The sequence below is a fragment of the Muntiacus reevesi genome, chromosome 18 (assembly GCF_963930625.1).
Source record: "Muntiacus reevesi chromosome 18, mMunRee1.1, whole genome shotgun sequence".
NCBI classification, from domain to species: Eukaryota; Metazoa; Chordata; class Mammalia; order Artiodactyla; family Cervidae; genus Muntiacus; species Muntiacus reevesi.
In genome coordinates, this window is record NC_089266.1 from 21,884,343 (window position 1) to 21,905,007 (window position 20,665).

The window sequence follows — 20,665 nt, forward strand, 5'->3', positions numbered from 1 at the left end:
AGGCCCGACCCCTGCCCACCACGCCTCCTCCTTGCTCTGTCTACTGCCCCCCTGGCCCTTCCTCACTCCTCCGCCGCCGGCTTACCCTCACCTTGGCCAGCCCCTCTGCCTGCCCCGTGCTCTTCTGCACGTCCCTCCTGCCAGGGGACAGACCAACTAAAAATAGTCCCCGCAGCCTTTCTCGCCCACAGCTGCCCAAAGAGCAGGAAATGAGGGGGGCAGGGAGGCCCATGTCCCGCTCTCCCCCACAAACTCCCAGTCCCAAATCAGGTCCAGCCCTCCAGCCTGGGACGAGTGCCAACTTGGCCATCTCAGGGGCACCCCACACCCCTTCCCGAGGGGGAGGCCTGCCCATAAGTGCCTACAATCTGAGAGCTGTCCTCACCCCACAGGAGGGGGAGAGGAGGCCAGCGGTCTGGAGGGAAACCTTCCCAATTTCTGACAAATCAGTGCCAACCACACTGTGGGCACTGAGAGGGCAGGGCCTGGCTCCACGGACTGGTCTTTTGAGGGCAGAGGGAATTGGTGTGGGGAAGTCTGTGCTGGTTCTCTTCATCCTGGCCCAGCTGGAAGGAAGACAAAATAGTGCCCCAGCCTCAATTATGCTAATCCCCCGTTCCCCTAAATGTGTGGGTGCAGACAGAGGGGTTTCGGTAGCCACCCCCAGATACCATAGGAAAAAAAAAGCTTTAGAGGAGAGGTCTTGGCTCCCACACGTAAAGATGGAAGCCTGGAGGCAAGAACAGGCCATCCCTGCCAGGCTGGGCATATGCTGCCCCCAAGCTGAGTCAGAGGCTGGGAGGGAGGAGCCGGGCTCTGGGTGCCAGGGGCTACAGAGCCTCCACCCCATCCCACCTGGGACTCCTGACACCTCCAAGCCCTGGGAGAAGGCCCTCCCCGTGCAGGAGGAAGGAAACCAGCTTAGCGACTCTCTGGAGGCCTAGGGCAGCTCTGCACCAGGAGGCAGGCGGGAAACCCAGGAGCCTTGGCTCCTGGCCCAGGGAGGGAGTGAGAGAAATACCTCGGAGGGGAGGAAACAGCCTAGAGAGAGGCAGACACAAGTGCCCCCAGCAGCTCCCAGAGGTGACCCTCCAGGAAGAACTGGCCAGAGAGGCTGCAGGGGGAAAGTGAACACATTTCTGAACAAGAAGGGAGAAGAAGGCAGAGCCCTAGGGATGTGGGAAGCAGGGCAGGCCAGTCAAGCTCTCACCTGCTCTCCTCTCCTCCCATCAGAGCCTCTCAGAGTCGGAAGTGCTTATTAAGGGCACTAAATAACAGGGAGGTCCTAGGGACCTAAGTGTGTTCCCCCCTCCCCTTATCTCCAGACCTCAGCCTGTTCATTCCTGAGCTTCCCCTGGCACCCCTCCCCTGGGGCCCAGCCAAGTCAGGAGTCAGCAGGCCCAAGGTGGTGCCTGGGAGGCCTGGGCAGTGCCAGGGGCAGCCCTCATACCATCCTCCCACTGGCTTCCCTCCCGCCTGCTCTCGGCCGCCACACATATCTCAGCTGTCGAATCCGATTAGGGCTCTTGCCCAATGAGCCGGACAAGGAGGCCACTGGGCAGGGGAGAGACAGGGACAAGGACGCGGAGCAGGAATGGCAGGAGGAAGGTGGAGAGGGGCTCAGGGGAGAAGGTGTGGAGCCCCAGAGGACCAGAGAGCTGGGAGCCAGCTATGACCTGCATTAGGGGAATTCTGCAGCCCCTAGGGCAACAACCTGGTTCTTCCATCCCAGAGATGGGCAAAGATGGGGGAAGGAAACTGAAGGCAGAGAGATGACCTAGATTAGAAAAAGAATCCCATCCTAGAACACTATCCCCCCCACCCCCACCCCACCACACCCCCCACCCACTACCATTTGCACTGGGCTGTAGGATACATCGTCTTATGAGGTCTTTATGGCTGCATCCCTATCAGGCAAGCCGGGCTTGTTACTAATAGCCATTTTTATAAATTAAGAAACTAGAGGCTTAGAGACCTGTATAAATGCACGTAGTCAAATGAGCAAGCTGAGTCTCAAATTCAGGCCTGATTCTCAGTCCACTGCTCACAAGCAGAATTTACTTTCCTTCCTGGGTCAAGAGCAGAACTGAATCTGAAGTCACTCCATTATCCCTATTTTCCTCCAAAACCACCCCTTAGGGGATCTGGGGAATCATGGAGGAATACAGAACATACCCTACACCTATGTAGAGTGACCAGATAGAGGTGCGCCACCCACCCGCCACACAGGGCTAGAGGGGTTCCCTCAAAGTGTGACCTGTCTCTTCCATGGCTCCCCAGCCCAGTCTGCTACACCCAGAGGCAATACACACACGTACACACACGGTTACTCAGACAAGTCATACACCCCTCCTGCCAACGCACCAAACCAGAATGAGATGCCCTAGATCTTCAGAGAACAAGGCCTGTCAGCCCCCCAGGAGAGGGACAAACAAGTCCCCGTAAACACTAGGTATCAGCCACCCCTCTCTCCCAGAGAGCCTGCAGGAGGGCAGAAGCTTCAGGGTAACACCAGGAGCTCGAGCTCTGAAAGCCAAGGATCCCAGGGAGCTGGCATGGCTGGGTGGCCTCCCTGATTTGGTCCACACCCCCTTCCCCAGCCATCTGGGCTGAGTCTATTCTGGCCTGGGCCACACTCTGGGAATCTCTCCCCTTCCATACATATAGCCACCTCTCTCCTGAGCTTATAGATCTTACAACCATATGGTCTACACACACACACACGGTGGGGGGGGGGGGGGGGGGGGAGGGGACACACACTTTTCCATAGGTGTTGAGGTGTTGGCAAGGATAGGAAGGGCTCTAACCTGAAAGAACTTCCTGCCGCCCCAGGGAAAGGTCACCCCCACCCCCCCAAAAAAGCTCACAATCTCCACTACCCTCCGCACAGCCTTTGGCCACTCCAGCGTGCCATGAGCCTGGATGCGGGCACTGGTTGTACAAGGCGAGCGGGGAGTGGGGGGCAAAGTCCTGGGCTCTTAGGGCTGGGGGGGCGGGGAGGGAGGGCAGGGAGGAAGCAAGAGAGAAATCCCCAGGGGGTCTTGGCTTCCCCAGCGGCCTCCTGGTCCGGCTCCCCGTCACCTTAGCGTGCCGGCTCTCCCCTCGAGGTGAGGTGGGGGAAGGGGGATTAGGAACCACCGCAAAGGAGGGTGCGGGGTCTGGCGCCCGGGCAGACCTTACCCCCACTTTCCATTCTTAGCTGGAGAACGGGAACGCCTGAGGGGCGTGCAGCAAGGGCGCCGGAGGGCGCCGGGGCTCGGAGCTCCCAGGCACCCCAGTGTTCCCAGGCCCCCACCTCCCTGGACTACAGCGAGCCGTGGGGGAGGAGAGATGGGGAAAGCCTGAACTGCCGAGAGGGAAACGGCCAGATGAGAAGCGGAGAGGCCGGGCGGAAGGCGGCCGAGGCAGATTTGGGAAGGGGTGTTCGAGGTCCTACCTGACTCAGGTGCGTGCCGGCGGGGGGCGATGGGGTTCCCAGGAGAACCGGGGAAGCCCTCTCAGCTCGATTCAGGATTCCCCCCTGCTTCTGGGTTAGGCTGCTGCAAGAGGCACAGGTTCCCGCTGGGTCCTAAAGCCCACTCTCCAAACAGTAGGCTCTCCCCGCCCTCTTCCACCAGCCGTGACTGGGTCAGCGGGTGCAGAGCTGGACCGGTGGGGCAGAAAGAACTCACTGGTGAAAGACGAGGTCTGAGTCATGGGCTGGGGACAGCCACAGTCCCCGGTGTCAAATACACAGCACATGGGAGATTTTAGTTGAGGATATTATGGGACAGAATTAAAGAAAACATTGCTTCTGCCTGGCCTGAACGGATGGATTTGAGCTTTGGGACTGAAGGTGGGGTCAAGATGGCTTTTCTCACCACTCTCAACTAGCCTGGGACTAGGGAAGGGGGGTGTTTACTTTGGACAGGAACTCACTTTTACCCTCCTCCTCCTAGACAAAGCAGTCTCCCCTAAATTATTCCTAAATGCCTAGGAGGAGGAGGTCATGCCAAGGGGAAAGAAGACACTGATTTCTAGCAAGTGGAAAGAGCAGTATGACTTAGGTAGCAATTGGAAATTGGCATTTTTATATCCTTAGACTGAGGCCTGTGTGTCCGGGAGTGTGTTGGGCTGTGCAGGTATAGGTAGCCAGGTGAGAGGATAAGCTGGTGGGGCTGGGAGTCTTTGGGTTACATCCTTTGGCAGAAATGGCAACTGTCAGTGAAGGAAGGGGATGCAGAACCTAGGGGTCGACTCGGGCTCCCTATGCGGCCCTCAATAGGATCCTGAAGCTTTATTAGAATGAATATGTTAAAGGAGAGTATTTTCCCAGGTACTGTTTAGGATAAATAGGGGGCAAGAGGGCCTCAGCATAATTAGATCAACTTCAAGTTTGTTGTTTAGTCGCTCAGTCATGTCCGACTCTTTGTGACCCTATGGGCTGTAGCCCACCAGTCTCCTCTGTCCCTGGGCTTCTCTAGGCAAGAACACTGGAGAGGGTTGCCATTTCCTTCTCCAGGGAATCTTCCTGACCCAGGGATCAAATCCTGCATTTTGGCAGGTGGATTCTTTACCGCTGAGCCACTAGGGAAGCCCGCAACTTCAAGGTTACAGACCCAGTTTAGGATAGCCCACTTTCTCAAAGGGAAAACTCAGGGTTGGGGGGCAAGGTGGGCCAAGGAATATGGAGGGAAGGCTGCAGAGGGCCTGGTAAACATTTTGCAAGGGGAGTTGCACACACCTCCAGCAGCAAAGCAGGGGAAACGTCATGGGGTGAAGGGCCAGGGGAAGTCAGGGACACAGTCATGGAAGGGAGAGGGCACGGCCTCTTCCTAGAAGTGGGGAGAGGGTGGCAGCATTGCCTCAGTCTGGCAGGAACTGGGGAGAGGAGCTGGATGGCAGGTTTGGAGGGCCCCAGGGTGGAGCCGGTGGGGTGAGTTCAGGTCAAGCCTTTCACCCTAATGTGCCTCAGTTCTCTCCCAGCTGTTAACCAGGGCTCTGGGTTCTTCCCAGGCAGTTAATGAGTGTTTACAGAAGAGCTTGGAGATCTTCAGATCTCAGCTGGGCCACCACTACAGTTATAAAGCTCAATAAGGGCTGAGTGTCATTGGGGAGGGGAGGAGCAGGGGAAGAGGGAAACAGACTCTGTTACAACCTAAGGATAAAGCCACGCTCAGAGAGCAGAACCAGCCTCAGCTGCCACAGGATATCCTTGTGCCCAGGGATGGAGGTCACGTACCCTCATCCTTCTCACCACCACCAAAGGCTGGCCCGCAGCTAAGTGTGGGCAGAACCCAGACTACAGCTGGTCTTCATTAACTCCAGCTCTTTTTCACCCCCCACTGTGAACCCACAGCTTCTACAGGCCCAGGCTGGAGGGGCTGCCCTAGCCCGACCTTGCTGTTGACTCTGGGGTGGGGGGCACCACGCCGTAGGCCAAGCTACCAGCTGAAAATAAGGTCAAAGCAAGACTCGCTTTTCCCACTGGGAGCACGCAGAGAGGAAAGAAAGGAGTGTGGGGGTGAGAGGGTGGAGGTGGGGGAATTTAGGGCAAACAGCAGGCAGTGAAGTCAACTGGATCTAGGCCCAGAAACCCCCACACCCTGGGGCCAAGTCTTACTCTAGCTTTGCTTTCAGCCCAGCCTTGGCTGGGCCCCAAACTAGGGAAGGCCCTGGCTGCCCCTTCCCGCCTCCCTACCCCCACCCTTATTAAATACACATTTTCTCTCTCAGCGTCTTCATTATCTTAACTGGAGGAGACGAGCAGCGGATGGCGGCGGCAGAGCGTCAGGAGCGGGGGGCGGGCGTGGGGAGCAGGCGCACCCTTGTTGCAAAGTGCTGATGAAGCTTCTTTCAGGCAGTGTGGGAAACAGAGGCGGGATCAAAGGCAGCGAGGCTGATTCAGAACTCAATTAGAGCTTTTTAAAAAAGGAGCTGGCTCCCTCCTTTTGCCAGGCTTCAGACAGCCTTTACCCAGGCCCCTCGCACCCAATTAGCTTCTACTGCCAGCACCCTGGGGCCGGGGTTGAAAATCAAGGGGAGGCCAGAGGGCACAGCTTCTCCCCCTGCAGACCCACCCCTTCTGAGAAGGCGGAGACCTGCTGCTGTCCGTGTAACTTACAAGGTCTCCGAGGGCACCTGATCTTTTCAGGAGGAACCTGAGCTCACACCTTTTCCTCGAAAGTTAAAACAGCACAAGACCCCAAAGGTGGGCTCCTCCCCAGCCCCTTGCCAACTAGAGGCTGCGCAGCTTCTGGCCCACCTCTGGGAACACCAGGTAACATCCGGACAGACACCCCCTCCTCCCAGCCAGTAGGTGGGACTCTCTCCCCCAAAGCCAGGGCCTCCTGGGAGCAACATGCAAGTTGCCTCAAGCAAAGTATCACTTCAGAGGGAGCCATTGGAACGCATCTGTGAGGCTGAGAAGCACCGCGCCGACACGTGCCACGGAATGGAGCGCCCCCTCTCCTGCTCCACCTTCGTGAAGAAGCACCAGCCCCCCAGCTGCCTCCAGATCAGAACTGTCCTCAAGATGGAGAGGGAGGCAGCGTCTTAGTCCGTCATGGATCTGTTCACTCAACAACTGTTAATGGAACACCGCCCCCCACCCCCACCCAGGTCTCGGGCCCTGTACTAAGTGTTGGGGACAGATACAAGTGTTAAAAAAGCTCTCCACCTCGGCTCTGTTTTGGTCTCTCTCTCAGTAGTCAAGGTAACCTCTCCACAGATATTTTTAAAAAGCCCCAAGTCGTATCTCCTTCCTACTTTTCAGTTTTTATTGGTGTATCTTAAAAGGGCGCAATGAGGGGGAAGAAGGAAAGAGCTCTGCCAACTTTGGATCTCTGGGCAGCTTGGACCTCACACCCTCTTGCCAGTCATCCAGCCACAGGCAGGTCTTCACTGAGCCAGAATTGTCAGTTGCAGCTCCGGGGTTGAAACTCACACCAGTTTTATTGTGTCTGTGTGCGTTCCATGGCAATACCCACCCAACACTATAGAAGCTTCCTCTGCTTCTGTGAAGAAATAAATAAACCAGGAGACAGACACACACACCCCACCACCTTCGAGAGGAAGAATGTAGGTCAGCATCTCTGCCACTACTCCATGTGAAACGGCCTATGCTCTTGGCAGAAACCAGTAACCACAAGCCCAGCCCAGCCCCCTTAAAATCCCACTGGCTTCCCAGGGCTCTCAGCTTCGGCGAGTAAAGGACTTTCTTCCTGCTCTGTCTGCTCCCCGGCTGTCTGAATTACATTTAAGACTCCGCTGACAAAACATACATCAGCCTGTGCTCCCACAAGGGCAGCGGAAGCCAAGCAGGGACTCGAAGTCAGCTTCACGCATCGTTGACGGAACCAACCCCGTTCCAACTGCTGAAGTCTTAAGAGCAGCAATGACCTAGAAATTGACAGTGGGGGGAGAACCGAAGGGAAGGAAAACGAACAAACCAGTACACAGAAAACCCGATTTCCTAATACCAGGGGAAAGGGAGAGGGAGGAGGTAGAGGGGGGAAGAAATTTGGCCTCTTTGAATCTGCAAATGCGATCTTGGCTCAGTGCCATAGAGGATACACAGCAGCCCCAGTGCGAGTCAAGCCATGTTCCTGACTCCAGCCCTATAGTTAAGAGGAAGGCGCCAAGCCTCAAACACAACGAGGTGGGGAGGTTGCTCCTCTTTGGGCAGGATCCTACTGTGGACACAGAACAGACAGCAGCTGCCCACAGTGTGGAAACAAACTGTAAAGCAGTCACGTCTCTTAAGGCTGCAGCATCCAATAAAATGTAATTTAAATCAAGCCTCGCATCTGTTCTCAATCCCATTCAGTCTCTGCTTTCCATCAGCCTTCGGACAATCTCTGCAATTATGCTCGTTAACCCTTATAGCCCCGGACACTTTCTAAGCTGCTAGGTAGAGACTAGTGTTCTCCCCTCGCAAATTGACCTCAGAGGGAACAAATGCTCTAGTGAAGGAGTGTGAGACATTCAGACTCCTGTCTACAGACTACGCTCTGCTACACACACTAGCAGGTAGCGTTCATTTCAGAGGGCTCTGTGTGCCCTTCTATCCTGTGCCACCTGCCGCAGCCCAGATCACATTGCAGGGATACAGTGGGCAGCATGAATGAAACAGTGGCCAACTGATCATTTGTACACATATCAAGTTCTCAAACCCAGGCCCTGTCAGGAGGGCAGGAGGCAGAACCCAGGGAGCAGCACAGACTTGGTCACTGGCTGTCAGACCATTCCTATCACACATGGTTTGCATTCCAAGCATATGCTTGAGTTATAAAAGTACAGCAATCTCCCAGAGGAATCAAACATCAGGTTTTTTTCTCCCTTCCCTCAAAACTACCCCATCCCACACCTGCACTCCTCAGATAGTCAGTGTTATCATGGCGCCCTCTGGTGTCCCCATCACAAATTGCGATTTAATGTCACTGGAAGCCAAACCAGAAAAGTGGGGACTTGAGTAACCATGTGGATTAATTTATCTAAGAAGACTGGGAAAATGAGGTTTCAATGACAATCCAAACCCAAACAAGGGCGTCTTGAAACAAGTGGCTTCAGCTGAGGGCAGCTAGGACCATGGGACAGTTTGGGGAGGAATTTTCATGTTGCCTTCTGAAAAGTTTGAGCTCTCTTGAAATGTGATTGCTGAAGAAGACAAAGACTGCAACTTGAAAATAAATATATTCACAATCTGTAGTCACATTCTCCTGACCACCCCCACAACCTTGGGAGTGCCCAGGAAATTCACCGAGTCTTTAAAATGTCACAGGGTGGTAGTATCTGCAACATAACATGAACACAGTACACTCCAAAAAAAAAGATATCCTTTGATCAAAGTGTCCAAATCTCCACATCAACTTGCTTATTTGTCTGGAGTCTCCTTTTTCGTTCTGCTTCCTCTCATCCAAAAGTTCTTAAAAATATACCAATGTTTTAGGAGACTAAGAAATAAATATATGAACTTCCTGCAGCATCCATCTGTATACTTATAAGCATGTTGGTTAGGGGCACACTCAGGGTAGAGGTAGTGAATGTAATTTAAAAGGGTCTACTTGGTAGTTTGTAATGCATAAATATAATAAAACTCAAAGGTGTAATTCTGTGCTAATAGTCACGAATCTATAGATTAGATTTTATCAGTTTTAAGTAAAAAAAGGTTATCTGCTTTCAGACCTGAGTGTATAAAGTACTAAAATGAAGACTCCATCGGTCTCTAAATGCCAGCTGGATACTTCCGGGTGGGGTATTAGTAGAAAAGAATTTAAGGCAATCCAGTAGCTAAGATATTCCCAACTAAAGCTTTGTCTTTCAGCGCATGCTCTATTTCCTGCTCTTCAATCTTCAGACACACCTGCAGGGAAGAGAAAAGGACTTTTTGTGGTGGAGAACTCACAAAAGCCAAGTTTTTATTACAGAAACCTTTACTATGTTCAACTTTTCTCACAAGAGTCAAGCAAATTAAACACTGCTTTTCCAATAACATGGGGGAAAAAAATCTGATTCATACTATAGCCATATCTTCACACGCCTTAAATCCTACCTAACAACAAAAAAAAAGTGTTTATCTAATTGGGATCATTTTTAAATCTTTACTTTAGCAAAAGATAAGCTCTTCAAAGCAGGACAATTAAAAGCAATGTCACAAAGAAGCAGTTCGTTGTACCTTTGTGAAGCGGGTTTCCTTGTTTTTCTTTAATCCGAAAATGCCTCTGGCCTCCAAGAGACCTGAAAGTGACAAACACTCTGACTGGTCCACAGCTGCCACCTGCTGTTTGCGACAGACGTTACTATAGGCTTCGTATAACTGGACGGAAACAAGGGAAAACAAATGTGGTTTAAAAGCCCTATCTCTTCTAACTTTGTAATCTTTTAAAATAATGTAAATCTGGGTTTGCAAAAGAGTTATCTGAATACCCTAATGCTCTCCCTTTTCAATAAAATCCTTGCATTCTGGAGGTACCGCCGAAAACCAATACTGCAATGCAAGGAGGGGGCTTTATTGTGTTTCATGGGGAGAGGCAGAAATAAAGGGGAGAAGATTAATGGTAAAGTCTCAGCCACAGCCCAAGGGAAATAAAAGTCAGCTGCCTTTTACATGATACCAGTACTTATTCTCACCGTTAAAATCCATTTTTAATTCACATCAGCTGCAGCATCATAGGCCTTTAGGAAAATATCTGCTCTGCAAAGCAGATTCTCCTCTCCACCCCAGCTCCATCTGTTGAGATTCCTGACTAACCTTCCCCAGGGTGACCTCTTTGATTTTCAACCTCCTGGTCAAGAGCAGCAAAGAGCAGACCAAGATCTTCTGCTGGAGGGGGAAGGAATCTCGTGCTCCTTCCTGGCTCAAAGGCATTCTGTTTCCATCAACTTCCGAGATGACTTGTGATACGTGAATAACACCAACCCGCCTGGGAACCAGTGACTCAGAGGGTGATTTACCTAGCAAGTAAATAGATCAGGATTAATTTGATTTTTTAAATATTGTATTTTTACAATTAAATATGAATCAAGACAGATGAGATACTATGTTTTAGTGGAAGGAAATTCAAGAGCAAAACAGAGAGGTTCCAGGTCTGTAACACGAAGTCAAAGGATGAGACACAGTGTGATCCTCAGGAAGATGCCAAAATATGACATGACTTGGAAAGTAGGGTTATCCTTTCTAGGCAAAACGGTGAGCTGTTTTATCTGGTATGATGCAATTTAATGTCAAAGAGATGAAATCTACCTCATGAAAGAATAAGGACCAGACAGAGAACTGATGTAAGTTTCCTAATATCTGAGACAAAGAAGGACAGAACCTTGAAACAAACATGGCTGGGCCTGGTTATTGTTAAAGGCTGGAAAAATTACCTAATATTTCAAATCAAATGAGTGGCTAAACGTGGACAGTCCTAAGGCCTCTAGATAGCCTCCCCAAATGACCTTTGAGGTTTGGTTCATTTGCCCAAACCGATCTCTAGGAGAGCAACACTTGAGAAAATGTCATCGGATATTTCAGCAGATAGCACCATCTCAGAGGCCGGAGGTTGGGAAACTGCCAAGGAGCCACAGAGGACTGTGGCCTCATTGTTTGGATGCAGGAATGGCAAGACGGAGGAGGATTTGCTCTGTAACAAACTTTGCCTCATGTTACTTCCTGAGACCAAGTCAGTTGTCCCACAAGAGGTTGCTTCGATTGTTGTTGTTCAGCTGCTAAGTCATGTACGACTCTGCAACCCCGTGGACTGAAGCACACCAGGCTTTCCTGTCCTTCACTGTTTCAATTTCATGATCACAGACAGGATGCTACCGAGGACTAAGCATACTGGAGAAACTGGAGTTCAGTGGTCAAGAAGCAGAATCTCACAAAGTTGAGACGAATTCAGGTCTAGTCTTACTCCCTATTCAATGGCTGAGTCTTTTCATAACACCAAGAAGGGGTCACCTACCCAGCTTGTGTCTGAGTCTCTTCAATACTGGGACACCCCCTCTGTGTCAAAAGAAGACCAGCTAGTGCTCTTTAATGGAAAGTGCCTTCTTTTTTTCTTTTTGGCTGCACCACGAGGCATGTGGGGTTTTAGTTCCCCAACCAAGGATGAAACCCAAACCCCCTGCACTGGAAGTGCGAAGTCTTAACCACTTCCCTGGACCCACCAGGGAAGTCCAGGAAAGTGTCTTCTTATATTTAGTTAAAGTCAGTCTCCCTGTAGCTTTCTAAAGCCATTAAAGCTAACCACATCTACCAGAGGTTAAAAGACAGGAATTAAATTAGTTTAATAATTTATGAAAGAAGTCACAACTTCTTTTAGTTCTGTGTGTGTGAGTGGTAATCACAGGGTCCACTGACAAGCCTAAATGTTACTGGTAGGGGAAAAAGGGAATGATGTGAAAAGTTGAAGAGAAACCAGTATCTAGTCTGTGCACTGGCAAGTATTACCTACTATCAGTCAAAGCACTGTTTGGCTACTTCTGAAATATTTTTATTAATCTTCTTTCAACAAGTTGATGATAAGGAAGAAACAATCAAATCAGACTGTCCTGTTTCTAAAGATTAACACTGGATATTAACCACAAGATATGTAGTTCATGGCCATTTTACATCCTCTATAGCTAAGAGGACAAGGCTGAAGGAAAGGAAAACTAATTTTGTCGTTTTTGTGAAAGCTTGCAGTTTACTGTAGCAATGCTATCTTTGTATCACCACCTTCTGAGGCTTGTTGAAAGTCTAGCGATATCCCAAGTTGAACTAATTCTTTCCCTGTCTGACTCTTATTTCCTGGGCTTTGCTTTCACCTATATCAAGACCTAAAGTGCACTCAATATAAGTACCCAGAGAGAAGCTGATCCAATCTTACTGTCTAGTTTTCATTCCTAGGACTTGGAAATAAAACCGACTCTGTCCCAACTATTCATGTAACACCCTGGAGAACTCATTTCCAGTAATGTGTGGATTACAGCACTGGCAGGCAAGACTGAAATAAAGTAGATGAAATTGATGAAAAACACAGACACCCATACACAAATGGATAACAGGATTTAACTATGCCCATCTCATCTTTCTATCTCTTTCAGAAAAGTAAAGCTTCTAATTATAAAAGAAGAGGGAACAGAGATAAACTACTCACATTCAGAGAGTGGTTTGAGGATAGTCTGACTTTTGACATCTGACTCTACAATTTCAATAGCCCTCCTGTAAAAAAAAAAAAAAAAGAATTTCTAGAGTTAATTTAGGCTGAGCCAAACCAAACACCACACCAAACCACCAAGCCCAAAAACAGGCACATTAACACAAAGCAACATGTTTTATAATTTTAAAACCCAAGAAAATTGGATTATGCCTCAACTCCAGGGGACTTAATTGCCTCGAAATAAATCATGGCCCAGGGAATCTGAGAAACTTCAACACTATTCGATTTTCTCTTACAGAGGCCAAGTAAGTCATCCTACATTGAGCCAATGATAATATTTTGGACAAGGAAAACATGTCATGGATAGAAGAGAGGACATCCAGTGTGGGTGACTGACTAAAGAGAGGCAGTACCACCCACACACACCAGACCTGAGAAGAGCCCGCAGTTATCTATACATAGGCTATGTGTAGGCTAAAACCACACCGGCCTACATGACTCTTGCTCATAGCTGCAGTCTTTATCCAAGTAGTTTGCTGACTGGGAAGAACTTTCAAATCCAGGATCACACCATCTAGCAAGAGGAAGAGCTTACTCTCCCACTGCTCTCTCCAAAGTACTTTGCCCACAGGAAGCCATGAGCCAGACCTGGATCTTCTGCATGGCAGTAGGGGGAGGTTGGACCAGCGGGCCAACACAGCAAGTGTCATTTTAATGGACCCAGTGTTCCTACTGGGAAAGAAGAAATTTCATCAGTCAGCACAGAGGCTTTCCCCAGCAGGAGAGGCCGGGGGATGGGAAGGGAGAGAGAGAGAGAGGTCCGGAACACAACTGTGGGGGACCACCAGCTGGAGGAAGGGGTGCTCACCAAAGCAAAGGAAGGGGGCAAAAAAAGTCTCAAGGCAAGGATGGTTCAGGTCCATAAATAAACCTGCTTGAGACCAGCTAATGGAAAAGTAAACTGGAGTCTTTTTTAATACAAATGTAATTAACCAATCTATAATCACCACAGGGAGTGCCAGCAACATCTCATTTGTTTCCCCCTCTGTAGGTAATGGACTGATAATGTTTCAGACATTAACACGGTGGAAATGCAGAGCTCCCCACTGAGAAACAAGTCCTCCTTTCTGAACGTAAAAAGTGGCAGAATGGAGCCTCTTAAGCCACATTCACTTGAGTTACGCCAGACAATTAACAGCATTTCTTCTTTTTTAATAAAAGCAGCCAACAGGGCCATAACTCACCTGCAAATATCAAGCGCTTTGCGAACATCTCCCGAAACAGCGGAGACTTTGCGGGCGCAGAACTGAATGGCAGCATTGTCTAGCACCTGGTCATTAGATGCCTTTGGACAAGACATAGAAGTTCACAGTTGAAACTCTACGGCTCCTCCTCCGCAATTTAGGTCTCAGACATGACTGCTTTCACACTTAATTCTAAACTTGATTGACCAACCTTTCGGGTCGAGGAGATGCCTTTTCTGCTTAGAAATGGGAATTTTATACACTAAAGCATTTTGTAGGAATGTGGTAGAGGTTCACAACGGGGGAAAAAGCAACTGAAATTTAAATTACCAAAACTACACTAAACTAAAATCTACTTGGTCATTTACAAGAGAAAGTGTTTACTTGGTCCTATTTTTTAAAAAAAATTTTTGGCCAGACCATGAGACATATGGGATCTTAGTTCCCCAACCAGGGATAGAAGCTGTGTCCCTCTGCTTTGGAAGTGCAAAGTCTTAGCCACTGGACCGCCAGGGAAGTCCCAGGCCCTATTTTTTCTTTTAATTAAAAAAAATAATTCTATTTCTTTTTAGCTGTGCTGGGTCTTCATTGCTGCATGGGCTTTTCAGTGGTTGTGGCAAGCAGGAGCTACTCTCTAGTTGTGGTGAACGGGCTTCTCATTGAGGTGGCCTCTGTCTTGTGAAGCATAGACTCTAGTAGTTGCGGTTGCCAGGTTCAGTTGCTCCAAGGCTCAAGGGATCCTCCCAGATCAGGGATGGAACCCGTGTCTCCTGCACTGGCAGGCAGATTCTTTACCACTGAGCCACCAGGGAAGCTCCCTCAGGTCCTATTTTAAGACTATTGTGTTAGTTGCTCAGTCATGTCCGACTGTTTGCAACCCCCGAGACTGTAGCCCGCCAGGCTCCTCTATCCATGAAATTCTCCAGGCAAGAACACTGCAGTAGGTTGCCATTTCCTGCTCCATAAGACTATTAGAGAAGCATTTGAGTGACTCCTCTCTTATGTTTATTCCAACACTGAAGCACCCAATAAATGGAGCCATGGGTGGAAATTCACATAAAATGTTCTCACTATGGCCCACCGAAACGCCTTGTTTAGCAATGCAATCAAAGCAAAATATTTTAGAGCCGTGGTTAGGTTTCCCTTTCATAGGTTATACAAGGAACAGACACCTTGGTACAGTGCTTGGCACTCACCTGATTCAGTCGATCCTGCAAGATGGTAGCTATCTGATTTTTGGTATAAGGTGGGAAGTTCAACAGCTGTGGCTTACATTTTTCTCTAGCTTGAAGCCTCGGCAGAATTCTGTCTGTGAGATCCAGAGTATTAGCAATACCTGAGGAGGAGATAATGTAACACTTATCAGTGGTCAAATCATCCTAAAAGGAAAAATAAACCTCTGAAAGCTGAATACAATTTCTAGACATAATCCAGCATTCCAACTGTTGCTTCCCACTTGTCCCCCACTCTCAATACTCATTAAGTAGGATGTACACAATCATTGAAGAATGCTTTTTTTAAAGTGTTCTTTATTTCTTGGCTGTGCTGGGCCTTCGTCGCGGCATGTGGGAAGAATGCTCTTTTCAAATTAGGTTTAAAATTTTGACTAATAAGCAAGACCAGACACTCCCAAAATTGACTGTTGCTGAAATGCAATATTATGTCATTTCTATTCAGTTAACAAAATTGATTTGATTAGTGAAAGTGAAAGTCGTTCAGTCCATGGAATTCTCCAGGCCAGAACACTGGAGTGGGTAGCCGTTCCCTTTTCCAGGGGATCTTCCCAACTCAGGGATTGAACCTTGATCTCCTGCATTGTAGGCGGATTCTTTACTGCCTGACCCACAAGGGAAGCCCTGATTTGATTAAGTTCCCTATTATTTTATAATAACTGTCCTTTTTAAAATTCTTTTATTTATTTTTATTTTTTTTTTGACTGAGCTGCACAGTATGTGGGATCTCAGTTCCCTGACCAACTCATGCCCTCTGCCATGGAAGTGTGGAGTCTAACCACTGGACCACCATGGAAGTCCCTATAGTAACATTCTTATTATGGTAAGAAAGCAGAAAGCTGGTGTAAGATAAAATAATAGGTGATAACGGAATTCCCTGGCAGTCCAGTGGTTAGGACGACTCACTTTCATAGCCAAGGTTCAATCCCTGGTTGGGGAACTAAGATCCCACAAGCTATGTGGCACAGTGAAAAAAAACAAAACTGATAAGCTGAAGAGATCTAAAAAAGAAGTCTTTAGAACCACCATGTAACAGAAACTACAGAGCACTAACCAATCAGCACCAACCGAGAACTGCTCAGCCACGGCCACTCAAAGAGTGTGTACAAGACATCCTGCCCTCTGCTGTCCAGCTGATCCATCTCGTCCAATACCAACACACTACAAAGAAAGAGAAGCAATGAGGATCCATGTTCACCTTCTTAACTCTCCAATCTGTTTGATGTGGGCTGACTCTAAGTCACATTCCTACACCTCAAACCAGTTTGAAGATAGTCATCTACCCCATTTGGTAACATAGGGCGATGAGCTTTGAAAACATTTTCCCCCAATTTGAAATTAGAAGGTTTTTCTTTTTTCTTTTCTTTTTCCCCTTTAAGCTTATGTAACTACATCTCAGAGAGAAAATACAGGCAATGTTCTTTTTATGAGTAAACTAATAAATTCAAGAGAAGAGACTGAGTTTGTGGGCAACAGATCTTGCAGACTTTCATAAAGCAACATGCGGTAGAGCAACGCTTACATCATGGGGCCCTTCTCTGCAGTCATATGGTTTTCCAGTTTCCTCATCATGTCCTTCCCAGCTGGCCTGGATACTTCTTCCTGACAAATCTCCTGAGCAATGGCTGGGAATACAGCCTGGGCACTCCTCAAGGACATGCAATTCAGCACAATAGTTTTAAAGCCTTTTAGTTCCTTCTAGAAAAAAATGCAAACAGGCAAGTTAGTTTAGCCTCAAATAAACTTCTGATGGAATGTGAAGTGTCTTTGAGGGGTTAACAGCATATAAGAGAATAAGCTCCACTTTCATTTGGAAAGATTTTGACAGTGAAATTAAAAATGTCTTATTTGGGGGAAAACTGCAATCCCTGAAGTACTTTCACTGCTTCTTAACCCTTAATAACCAGATGTCATTTTAGCAAGAGCATCATAATTCAGACTCTCAATGTACCTTGAGGTCTTGCAGAATTCGGCTTAAGCAGGCAGTTTTTCCAGTTCCAGGAGCACCAGAAAGATAAAGACTTCCAGCTTTTTTCCCACAGATGTGCTCTCTTAGGAAATTCCTGATGACATCCATCTCCTTTTCCCTGGCAGGCAGCTGATCCGGGACAGCTGTAGTCAGGACCTGTTTCGCTTGCTGGTAGCAAGTGCCTGTGCCAGACATGAAAGGACAATTAGACACAAGAGAGGGGACGGAGAAGACCCACCGGCTTTCACTTGGAATCACCAGCCTTGGTTACGAGGTTGCACCAGCAGCTGCCATGTAAGAACCAACCTTCTTGCTTGAACAGTCTCAGACATGCAGGTTCTTTCTCTGGCGGACATCTCTGCTCAGAATTGGTTGTGATGTCCTGACATTTCGGAACTGAGGAATATGTTTTGTTTTGGTGAACTCTGGGGTGTTCTCTTTTGCTAGGAGACTTAGTTGTCAGCTGATTGTCAAATACCAATCTGCGTCCCTTTGATGTCTGTGAGCGAGGGGGACCATTCTCTTTCTTGCCTTGCTTTGGTGGAGAACAGGGAGATAAACGGGGAGTGTTGCACAGGTTGTCGTCACCTGAAACATATTAAGATCAGAATGGGTCACTCATAGCAGTGGACACTAAAAGGACTTGGAAAGATCTCTGCATCTGCCCCTCAAAAGGGGGATGAATTTCTACCAGGGTCAGAATCACCAAAATGCCTCTCAGCCAGAAGCAAACATCGGCCACCAGATGGCACCACTGAGTCTTACTAGTTGGTAGAGGTTTTAATGGGAGGAAATTCTAGGCTTGCTCTGAAACAGGGCTTTCCAACCTTGGCATCATTGATATCTTGGACCAAAGAATTTTTCATTGTGGGGGACTGTCCTTGCACTGTATCATAGTGAGCAGCATCCACTGTCAGTAGCATCCCCTCAGTTATGACAACTAAAAATGTCTCCAGATACTACTAAATCACCTCTCATTAAAAATAGATGTGATTAAAAAAAAAAATAATAAATGCGCTAAAACAAGAAAAGGAACAAAGAAAACAAAACTTAAAACAAAAAGACAAGAAAGGATTATCAACCACAAGAATTGTCACCTGTTTCTCATAATTTCACAACCACTGAGGCAAGTTTCAAAATACTACGTAACGAACAGCGACACTGACAGAACCAAGTTCAGTATTAAGGAATTGAAGACCAGCCCTATCAAGTAGTTCAGAAAGTGATTTCAAAAGTGGCTTAACTCTGAAGTTCCATAAGCAGTTAGCAACCATTCTGAAAAAACCAAAGGGAATAGAATCGTCTTCACTGTACTCAGAAAGCTGTTTCAAAGGCATGTTGTTATTAAGAAAGAGGTTGAGAGCTACCGGTTAAAAAGTACTCAAACAATGGACATCTTACCCAGACGTTTTCTGGGGCTAAGAGGCAGAATTTTTGCACAGGGAGAACGCAGGATAGCCTGGGCATTTGTCAATTCTAGTTTGGTGTCACTGGAGCTTTTAGCTTTGTCCACCATATGAGACAGCTTCTTTCTTGGAAAGCTGATTGTAGCCTGTGACTGGGAGCGGGTTTGAGGCATGATGGCAGCACAGCTGGGTACAAAAAAGGGAACAGGACATCCAGTCAATATGTAAAAGTGAAGGAAAAATAATTAACATGTAACTTAAACCAATGACCATCACTCATTTCATAATCAGATTATGTTGTGACGATATTTTAGCATTTAATTCTGCTTCATATCCAAATCTATGCAACAACAAATACCTTGTCTACCTACTACACATAACAGGCTGTTATAAGTATTTTAGGTGTTTACTCAGCTTCCCTTGTGGCTCAGTTGGTAAAGAATCCATCTGCAATGCAGGAGACCTGCATTTGATCCCTGGGTTGGGAAGATCCTCTGGAGAGGGGAAAGGTTACACACTCCAGTATTCTGTTCTGGAGATGGGGTCGCAAAAAGTCGGACACGACTGAGTGACTTGAACTTTCATTTAAGTTTTACAACCATTTTAGAGGTAGGTACTATTATCCTTTTCTTACTGATAAGAAAACTGAGAGGCAGTGAGACCCAACATCATAGCAAGGTAAGATACAAGACCAGGTATTCTGGCTCGAGCCCAAATTTTTAACCACTCAAACCATGCAATAAGAAGTTGATCTTAATTGGCGCCTATAACACTTCTAATTCTCTAGCTCCAGGCCCGGGGTAGAACATTATCACCATCTTAGCGCAGCAGCCTCCCATACTTACAGGCTTCCCCAAGCCCTCAGTCCCTACTCCGCCCAACCTCGGTCCCACATAATCCCAGATGTTCGGGGAACATCGCCCTCCTATCGCACTCAGCACAACTGTCAGACCATTCCGAGGGTGCATTCCTCGCTACCCGACCCCGACCTCATCAGCTTCCAGCGATCTGAGCTCTCCTAACAGAACCCGCGGTCCTTGCCCCAGGCTCTCACAAACTCCGCTGCCCCCAAGGACCCGGGTCTCTTCTCCTTTCCACCATACAGGGATGCGTCACCTCAGTGCCGGCTCCTCCTCACGTCTCCGGCAGACAACTTTAGGGACTGTCCACGACAAGCTGCTGGATAAACCCCACACCGACAGCAGCAAAGCCCAGCCACGCTCGCGCCAAATCTGCACTGCCGCAGGTTTCCCGCCTCCCGCCAAAGCCCGGCCACGCTTCTGATTGGGTGTCGCCAGAACGCCGGAGGCAGGCCCCTCCTTCACAGCCAATCAAGCCGGAAGGTACACGACCAATAAGAGAGCCCCAGGTCTTAGCGCCACTGTGAGGCCACGCCCACAGGCCCGTCTACATCCGGGGCCTCCGCGGAAAGACGCGCGGTGACGCCGGGACCGAGTGAGTCCCGCTGGCCCGCCGCAAAGCCCGGCGGGAGGTGTAGTCTTTGCAGCTCGCTACTGTATTCCCAGGCCCCTTTTTCGTTCTCGTTGCCCTTTCTCAGTGTTGCACGTACCCATTTTCATTATCCTATTGGGCTAGATTTTCAGAGAGCTACTACATAATCAGTTAATCAGTTCAGTCGCTCAGTCGTGTCCGACTCTTTGCCACCCCGTGGACTGCTGCACTCCAGGCTTCCCTGTCCATCACCAACTCCTGGAGTTTGCTCAAAGTCATGTCCATTGAGTCGGTGATGCCATCCAACCATCTGATCCTCTGTCATCTCCTTCTCCTCCTGCCTTCAATCTTTCCCAGCATCAGGGTCTTTTCCAATTAATCTGTTCGCATCAGGTGGCCAAAATATTGGAGCTTCAGCTTCAGTCCTTCCAGTGAATATTCAGGATTGATTTAAGATTGACAGGTTTGATCTAACTGCAGTCCAAAGGGACTCTCAAGAGTCTTCTCCAACACCACAGTTCAAAAGCATCAATTCTTCAGCACTCAGCTTTCTTCATGGGCCAACTCTCACATCCATACATGACTACTGGAAAAACCATAGCTTTGACTAGATGGACCTTTTTCGGCAAAGTAATGTCTCAATACCTAGCATTATTTGGGCAATTCTGGGTGCCAGGTTTGATGCCAAGTGCTTTACTAATGCTCAACACTGCAAGGCACAAAGCAAATCCGCTGTGGGTTAGAGGTCACAAAGTTT

The 20,665-nt window shown here is 48.4% G+C and overlaps 2 protein-coding genes across 3 annotated transcripts in view; both read right to left on the reverse strand.

Annotated features, from left to right (window-relative positions):
- The window catches only part of RARA (retinoic acid receptor alpha), a 43,723-nt gene extending 40,147 nt beyond the window's left edge, over positions 1-3,576 (reverse strand). Inside the window, exon 1 of the mRNA XM_065909664.1 lies at positions 3,437-3,576. The gene's annotated coding sequence lies outside the window, so the exon portion shown is untranslated. The remainder of the gene's footprint in view (positions 1-3,436) is intronic.
- Positions 3,577-8,424: 4,848 nt separating this feature from the next.
- Positions 8,425-19,684, reverse strand: CDC6 (cell division cycle 6). 2 transcript variants are annotated; one of them, XM_065909789.1, is made up of 12 exons: positions 19,446-19,566; positions 18,452-18,642; positions 17,357-17,638; positions 17,033-17,232; positions 16,604-16,779; positions 16,136-16,242; positions 15,046-15,185; positions 13,850-13,950; positions 12,603-12,667; positions 10,232-10,434; positions 9,656-9,796; positions 8,425-9,343 (listed from the first exon to the last, which is right to left on the reverse strand). In XM_065909789.1, the coding sequence occupies exons 1-12, from the start codon at positions 19,448-19,450 to the stop codon at positions 9,254-9,256; spliced, it is 1,701 nt and encodes a 566-aa protein (XP_065765861.1). In that variant the 5' UTR covers positions 19,451-19,566; the 3' UTR covers positions 8,425-9,253. The 2 variants fall into 2 exon arrangements, with proteins under 2 accessions (XP_065765861.1, XP_065765862.1); XM_065909790.1 differs by lacking the exon at positions 19,446-19,566 and adding an exon at positions 19,573-19,684 and having other exon boundaries at positions 8,426-9,343.
- Between the last annotated feature and the right edge of the window lie 981 nt (positions 19,685-20,665).